We start from the raw sequence: 8,651 nt of genomic DNA on the forward strand, positions 1-8,651 counted from the left end.
TAGGTGCCCTTGAAAGTGTCCACAGCAGAGAAGAGGGAGCGGTCGGAGAGTTGATAGAAGTTTAGGAGGGAGACACAGAGAGAGACTATGTCTCTAGGAGAGAGACTACGCTCAACAAACCCAACAGGAGCTGGACGCGCTCCCTTCACTCTGCGGGTCCCTATCGGGATGGGATTAATGGGATGGGATTAATTTAATTCCCAGCGCTGACCATGCGTCACCAGCCGTGGGGCGGCCTGCTGCCCCTCCTCAGCCCCTGCTCCCTTCTACACCCGCACCGAAGCCTGGCCTGCGATTGGCCGGCTCGTCTCGGGGCTGTCGCGGATTGGCGCTTGCCAGCCCGGGCCCCGGAGTTTAAAGAGGGGGCGGGGACGCGCTGCCCAGCAGCGCTGCAGTCCCCGCCAGGCGCACCTGTCCCCGCTGCACGCTGTCGCAGCAGCGCTCGCAGCCGCTCTCTCCCCATCTCGAGTAGCCCGGAGCCAGCGGTTCGCGAGGGCCAAGAGGGCAAGCCTAGGGAAGGCTCTGTCCAGGCCGGCGTAGGGGGGCACAGTCCGTGTGAGTCGAGCTGCGTGGACATCGCTGCGGCCACCATGGTAGCCACTTGCCTGCAGGTGGTGGGTTTCGTCACTAGCTTCGTGGGTTGGATTGGCATCATCGTCACAACGTCCACCAATGACTGGGTGGTGACCTGCAGCTACACCATCCCCACCTGCCGAAAAATGGACGAACTGGGCTCCAAGGGGCTGTGGGCTGACTGCGTCATGGCCACTGGTCTCTACCACTGCAAACCCCTGGTGGACATCCTCATCCTTCCAGGTAAGGACCCCAAGTTTGCAAGCAGCTTCCAGAGGCAGGTTGGGCTAGAACTGGGGATTTTAGACAGGACTTTCAGAAGTTTGGAGACTCAGAGACCTCTGGATACATTTTTGACATCTCCAATCCAACCCTGTAGGAGAATTAGTCCTAAAGAGCCACCTGTTAGTCACAGTTTCTTTGTCTGAACATGAGATAATAAAGGTAACACTGGTTAATCAATGGCTTTGAGAATTTCATGAATCAAATCATATACACATGGTGGGAATCACTCTTGTTAATTCCTCATGATTTCATCATCCCAGGTACCCAAGCTAATCGACCAAAGAGACACTCCATTCCTTCCCCACCTCCCCGCGCGCCATCTCCAGTGGGCTTCCGATTAGAGCTGTTTATAGGCCTGAGGAGGAGAGAACAAAGGGCAGTTTCAAATAGGTGTAGGCTGAACTGAGCTTCTTAGACTGCATGGTACTCCGAAGGCATCCGGATGAGGTTCCGTTCACTGCCTGGATTAGTGAGTCTCAGTTGGTTCTCTCAGTTCAGGGCCTGCTTATCTGACTTGTCACCATCTTTACTTATCTTTTGCCCCTGGGATTCCTCAGTAGCAGGCTGCAGTGACTGTGCTTCCCACCCTCTCGCTGCCAGGGTGACACCCTTCTCCAGTTCTGCTCAGCAGGCTGCTAGCTATTGGGAAGAACAAGTACCCTGGCAGGAGGGAAACTCCACCAGGGAGACACACTCAATGCCTAGGGTCACAGAGTGGGGTGGGGGGCCGGGTGGTGGTGGTGGTGGTGGGGTCGGGAATGTCGGCCAGCCTTGAAAACCCAGGGTGAGGGAGTTTGGGAGGGAGCATCTTTGGGTGTCATGGGAAAGTTTTTGGAAACAGTTTCGAAACCTGTAGCCAGTAGGATGACTTGGGTGGTTGTGAACACCACTTGTGGATTTCTGCTAGAAATCTGTCACCCCCCTTGGCTTCACTGTCACCTAGGTGAGGTGGCCTAACTCCCTCTGGCCTTGGGTGATGTATATATTTAAGGACATAGCCAGGCCCTAAGGTCAGCCCTAAGGTTTCGAGAAGAGCTAAATTTGCGCCTTCTCCCTAGAGAGCATTGGGGTTTTCAGAGACTCTGTACCCCCTTTAGAGTCTTAGGTGCCCTCTCTTTTACAGACAGGACATTTGGAATTCACCTCCCTCCTCCAAGCTCACTCACTGCTGACTCAGCTTTATCCCAGGATGCAGAAGTAGGAAATGAAGCCAGGGCTTTGTTTATGTTAGGTGAGCTCTCTACAGTCTGAGCAATCTCTCCCCTCCCACATTATATTTTAAATTCTCTTTGCATTCTCTCCTGGTCCACACCTTGCCTCTACCACATAGTATAGCACACACTGCATGTCACACCTTCCACTTGGACATTCAGAAGAACAAACATCAGGGAACCCTGGTGTGGACTCAGCTTCAGTTAACACTGGCTTTGGTAGACCTGGGTTAGACTCCAGCTCGCAACAATCTGGGTTATCGGAGACAAATTGCTAACCTCAATAAACCCTAGTAAATTTTCTTTAAAGAATTTAAGCCAAGCCAACCAGTTATCTTTCAGGATTGCTTATGGGAGCCAGTGAGTCAAGGAATTAAGTCCCGCTTTGAAGTAGGAGGTGGTCTAGAAAGGACAAATGTCATTTTTCTACTAACAGCTGGGCATGGCTGTAGAGATTTCTAAGTGATGTATAAAATCATTTTTGTTTCCTTCCCCTGAAATTTCCTGAGCATTCGGTGCCAAATGGTTTGTTTTCAGAACACACAGGCCACGCTGGGGGCAGGGAGTATATTTTTGTGGAGAAGCTTTTTGTTCTGTGTTCCCAGCCTTACCCATCATGTGGGGGAGGGAGGGGCACCCTTCTGTCTCCATCTTCTGATTTCTAGAGGTGGCCTTGGTACTGTAGCACGTGGACAGCCTTGTGCCACAAACTTCAGAGCATCAGTCTGTGTTGACTGCTGCCTTTGTGTGGGCCCTGGCTCTCCTCCCAGCTGCGAGGGAGGGCTGGGCTGAGGCTCCTGGGGTCCACAAGTCTGTGATATCTGATATGTTATTTCATTCTTAAGATGAGATGGGAAGTGGTTGGAAGAGAGCCCAGGTGACACACCTTAAGGGGCAGTGTTGATGCTGCGTGTTGGCACACAAGGGAGGTTGGTTGGATGCGACATGGGGGCCCTGGTATAGGGGAAAGCGCTAGGGTCAGTTCTTGGCCTTGCCCTTAACTCAGCCCTCCTCGGGCCACAACCCTAACTCTGCCTGAGCAAATGAAACAGACAGACAGCGGTCATTCTATTTTTTTTTTTTTAAGCGAGGAGAGTGTTCCGATGAGAAACAATAAATAATGTAAGAGTAAAACAGTGAATTTAAATCTGTGACATTTCCCTGGTATCTGCTCATCTTCATTTTACGGGAAGTTGTCCGTATTATAATCTGCATGTTCATGTGGTCTCACTTAGAATTTTTGACATTTCTGCATTTCTCTTTCAACTCACTTCCTTCATCGATAGTTACGCCACCTATTGTGGGGGCATGAAGACCAAGACAGGCATCTACTCTACAGGACTCTCCAGGGTTAGAGATACACCTTTTAAGCATTGACAGACCTGTGGAGAAACACACCCTAGCACCATTAATGAATGAAGCAGGAAATGAAACTTGGCCAGCTGAGGGGATGGGGGTCAGGAGGACAGCAGCCTCTGGGGAGGAGGGAGAGAGGTGAAGTCTTAGTCTGAGCTTACAGTGTAGTAGTTCAGGACTCACATATTCACACCCAGTGTGAACTGAGGATAAAGTCACATAGTATGCTGAAGTAGTGATACCACACTAGGTTGAGTGTGGCGCCCCGTGCCTATAATCCCAGCCCTGGAGAGGCTGAGGCAGGAGAATTGCCTTGACTATGGTGAGTTTCTGTCCTGAAAAAAACCAATCTATCACACTGATACAGAGCAATAATGCTAGTCCTATTCTCTACCAATCTTTTCAGTACTTAGCACAGAAATCTTTTTATGGACCCTTTGAATTGAGAGCTTGATTGTCAGGAGAACTGTTGGGCAGTCGTGTGGGGGTCATTATTATTATCATCACTCTGTAGATAACGCAAGTGAGATACAGTAAGTAACTGACCTGCTAATGGTGCACAGGCAATCAGGCCACTGAAACTGGAGTCAGGACCCAGCATCACAGGTGACCTTGTTGAACTTCTAGATGATCTTCAACAAGGTGTTACAGTAATGCAAGCGAGTGCTTGGCTGCTCCACCGTGGCCTGGTGTCTGTGTCTTATCCAGGTTCTGTCTTTCTAGCACCCTCCCTAAGTGGAAGGTGTGGGGTGATTTTGGATAATATTTATCAAATTTGAAGTCTCAAGAAGGGACAAGAAGAAGAAGAAGAAGAAGAAGGAGGAGGAGGAGGAGGAGGAGGAGGAGGAGGAAGGTGGTGTTGAATTCCTGAGAGGTGGGACTCAGGAGTAGGAGAACTTCTCCCTCTACCACGCTCCCACTCCCCCAGTCTAACTCACCCTCTCTGCTCTCTTGTTCCCAGGCTACGTGCAGGCTTGTAGAGCCCTCATGATTGCTGCCTCCGTTCTGGGCCTGCCGGCCATCTTGCTGCTGTTGACAGTTCTCCCCTGCATCCGAATGGGCCACGAGCCCGGAGTGGCCAAGTACAGGCGAGCCCAGCTGGCTGGAGTGCTCCTTATTCTGCTGGGTAAGCTTTCTCCTTGGCACCCCAACTCCAGTGAATGTGAAGAATCTCAGATCTTGCTGTTGCTACTTCAAGAGAAATGTGGAAAGAACTCAAGAGAACCCACTGGCAACAGAAACCCACATTTGTATCCCTTTAGATCATATTCCAGAGGAAGTTTAGATGGGACTCTATCTACATCTGTGAAAGGAGACGATAGGTTAATAAGAAAATGACAACCTAGGAGACCCTGAAGGAAGTGGGTTACGGGGTGGCTCTCTGAGCAGGCTTCATAGTAGAATCGGATTTGAACAACTTGTATTTAGACTTCATAGCAAGTCAATTGAACTGGAGGTTCCTGGGGACCAGGTCAGGAAGGATATTTTTAGGGAGCTCTGGGGGGGGGAAGGGGGGTGATTCTCATTGCAAGAGGAAATGAGAGCCTCGTGGGTATATAATGAGAGGACAGGAAAAGAGGAACATAAAGGAAAGGTATGGAGGGTGGTAGACCAGTAGGTGATGGATCAAGGTTTTGTTCAGTAAGTGTTCATTAATCAAGTATTGCAGGCACTGTGGTAGGCAATGGGGTCCCTGATGGGGAAAAGGAATGCTGGCTTTGGTGTGAATAGACACTCCGGGATATGGTCTGTGGTCACCTTAAAAAGGCTTCCATGCAGTGAATAGGGAGGAAGGCACCTAAGTCACACTGCAGGTGTGTCCCAGAGCACAGAAATCCAGGGGTCAGAGGTGAGGAGAAGGCCATGGGCTGTAGGGCAGAACGATCAAGGCTGAGGAAGTGTGTGTTCATTCAGTGTTGCTGATCATACTTGTACACAGGGACTTGAATTAACTCCCTGCTGTGGGTCTGGTCTCCTGTACTGCAAAACTAATGCTAGCCAGACAAAGCCCATGCATAATCCCAGCCCTTGCAAAGGAAAGGCAGGAGGATCGGAAGTTCATCTTCTTGGCTAATGAGGATAACCCAGGATACATAAGACCTTGTCTTTTAAAAATAATTTCCTCTGACCTTTCATATGAGAGCTCCAGAAGAGGGACAATATGTTAAAGTGACTGCAGACAAGCCGTGGAGGGAGAGGGACAGCTGAAGTGGACAGATGCTTGTAGGGATGCAAGTGTGCGGCTTGCTTTGCTTTGTTTATTTTGGGGTGGTGGGGGAAGCAATGTGTGGTTTGAAACCAGATTAATAGACCTTTCTTTCTTTCTTTTTCTTTTTTCTTCTTTTTTTTATGGTTTGAAGGCATTTATTGAAGAAAGGCAGAGAGAGAAGGGAAGAGAAGTAGAGGGCAGCTATGGTGACATGGAGAGAGCTAGACCTTTCTTCCTCCCTCCCTCCCTCCCTTCCTTCCCCTCTCCCTCCCTTTCTCTCTTCTCTTCTCTTCTCTTCTCTTCTCTTCTCTTCTCTTCTCTTCTCTTCTCTTCTCTTCTCTTCTCTTCTCTTCTCTTCTTTCTTTTNTTTTTTTTTTTTTTTTTTTGAGACAGAGCTTCTCTATGTAGCTCTGGCTGTCCTGGAACTTGCTCTGTAGACCAGGCTAGCCTTGAACTCAGCGATTCACCTGCCTTCCCGAGTGCTGGGATTAAAGGCATGCACCATCACACCTGGTTGGTTTTCTTTGTCTTGCTACTGTTTGTTTGTTTGCTTATGTTTTTTTAAACATCTGTTATGTGTGTGTGTGCACACACATGGAGGACAGCTGGTTCTCACCTTCTGCCTGGAGAATGAACTCAGGCTGCCACCTTGGCAGTGAGACCTTTACCCACCGAGCCATCTCGCCAGCCCAAGTTTTGCTTTGTTTTTATAAGGTGGCTTGGTATAGGAAGCCGGCTTGATAGCTGAGGAAGATGAGGTGGGGCTGAAGAGAGGGTGTGCATCTGTCAGTCCGTTTGTCTGTCTCCATCCACTCTGTGGAAGAAAAGAAATCTGACCCTAATAAGCTGTACAGTGGCATCTTGTCACCAGAACGGGATTTGCAGTCCGGTTCTCACTTCACATTTTGACTGCAGGCAGATTTATTTCTCAGCAGGTCTCCGCTTGCCTTTGGGTTTCCTGTTGCTTTGACTGTGTGGAGCTGGCTCTGGAGTTCTGTTGTCTCAAGACTGTCACCTGCTGATTTCCTTCAGGTCTTCTCACTCCCCCCTGCACCCCCCCCCAGCCATAAGATCCTTGCTTGCCACCATCAGGGATTGGTGGGAGAACCAGTGTGTGAAGGCTCCCTTTGTGTGCAGCTCTGGGTTTCTTTCTTCCACTCTCCACTCTCTGGGCTCTAGGCCCATGCTCAGTCCCAGGGGTCACTGCTGAGACATGGCTACTGAGCAAAAGGCACGAAGTAGCCCAGGAGCTGTGAGGTCTGGGAATGGGCATGCCACAGTGATTCTGATATGGAAACTGAACACGTATCAGTTCTCCCTGGTCCTGAACACCTCTGTGTTTCTGAAGGCTTAAAAGGAAGCCTGCTTGCTGGCCAGCCCCATCTTCTTTAGTTTGAGTGGGAGGGAGTAGAAGCTTAATTCTGCATTGTTCAAGGAGCAGCAGATGGCCCCAGATAGGGGAGGTCGGAGTGGATCCCACTCTGTCAATTTCCAGGGCACCAGGCGCTGGGCCCTAGCATCCCATCTTGTCAGTTGGAACCAAACAGACCGTACTGAATCAGGACCCCACTGCTCTCAAGTATGTCCAGGGAGCAGGTACTGTTTCTAACAATCATGCTTCCTTCACAGCTTAGTAAGAACAGTGCGATGAAGTATGGGAAATATTTAGTATGGCATCTGGCATATAGTAGGTCACAGTTGCCATGGTTATGGTTGTTGTTGGCTAGAGGAAATAGAGGGCCAACCCAGTCATGTTTGAGTTCTGAGAGGGTCACGTCTTCACACAGAACTGGAGAGGAGAGGTGTGATAATATAGTATCACCTACATCTTGGCTTAGTGGAAGTATTACTAACACAGGAATCAGGATATGGGTGCCCACACAAGATGTCCACTCCTCCCATCATGAAGGGACCCCGAGTCCTTGATCTGATTCAGTTCATTTCCCCCTTGCCTCACAGTGGAAAGCCATTCACCCAGATGTCTCTCAGGGAGTGGGCAGGAGGAAATGGGACTTGGCCACCCCAGGGAACTTCTTTCCTCTAAACATCCGAGGCAGTGGCTTTATTTATGGTGGAAAAGTTGTTTTGGTTGTCAATGTTTGGGTTGACGGTGAAGCGTGCTAGAAATAAGGGTAGGGGGCAAAGGTGAGATAAACTGCTTGTCATAGTCACAGATCTGCCACAGGGAAGGGAATCCTGTGTATGGAACGAGGGTGTGGCCTTTAAGTATGGTGGCAACCCTGCCCATAAGCAGAGACCCTAACTGCTGTGTGAACCCTTCCTGGCTCTGAATTCTGGGATTGTTTTTTGAAAACATATTAATAAGTATCTGGATACAGACATAATAATGTAGCGTGACTAGGGAACTAGCTTCAATTCCCAGCAATGCATACACAAACAATAAATAAGAATAAAACTAATCCAGCAGATAACCACGAGGCTTGTTTTAGACTGCTATGGGGAAAAGTAGTTGATGATTCTCGGAGTAAAAACAGGAACAATGTCAGTGTTGGACGCTGGCCAGGAAAATAACACACTCCAATATTCCATTGATTTGATGGCAGTTATAAATGCTAGGTTTTCCTGGCAATTACCCTCGTGAGAAGGGCATATCCCGGGATGGCTGCTTTCTTACGTCAGTGCTTTAGAAAAATGACAGGCGAGGAAAGAAAAACCCAAGCTTTTCTAGCTTCAAATGGGAAAAGAACAGCAAATAAATATGATGCCACAACTCACCGAGAAGCATCACTCTGTCCTTTACCCCCTCCCCTCCTACGTAGTACGTACGTAGCCCTCAAACTTATGACCCTAGTGCAGCTCAGCTCTGCTTAGCTTCTCCGCTTGCTCATCCCCTGTCAATTTTTCCGCCCCCCCCCCCCACCGCCATGGCCTTAGATGTTTCTGGTGAATATCTCAGCATCTCAAGGAGAATATAATCAGAAAAACTCAAGTAATTTTTTTTTTTTTTTTTTTTGGTTTTTCGAGACAGGGTTTCTCTGTGTAGCCTTGGCTGTCCT

The 8,651-nt window shown here is 49.1% G+C and overlaps 1 protein-coding gene across 1 annotated transcript in view; it reads left to right on the top strand.

Annotated features, from left to right (window-relative positions):
• The first annotated feature begins 365 nt into the window (after nucleotides 1–365).
• Cldn11 (claudin 11) overlaps nucleotides 366–8,651 on the top strand; it is a 14,069-nt gene continuing 5,783 nt past the window's right edge. The window contains exons 1-2 of the mRNA XM_021158295.1: nucleotides 366–816; nucleotides 4,387–4,551. Coding sequence (XP_021013954.1) covers nucleotides 591–816; nucleotides 4,387–4,551 — 391 coding nt within the window. The 5' untranslated portion in view covers nucleotides 366–590. The remainder of the gene's footprint in view (nucleotides 817–4,386; nucleotides 4,552–8,651) is intronic.

This window comes from Mus caroli, chromosome 3, assembly GCF_900094665.2.
Source record: "Mus caroli chromosome 3, CAROLI_EIJ_v1.1, whole genome shotgun sequence".
Taxonomy (NCBI): Eukaryota; Metazoa; Chordata; class Mammalia; order Rodentia; family Muridae; genus Mus; species Mus caroli.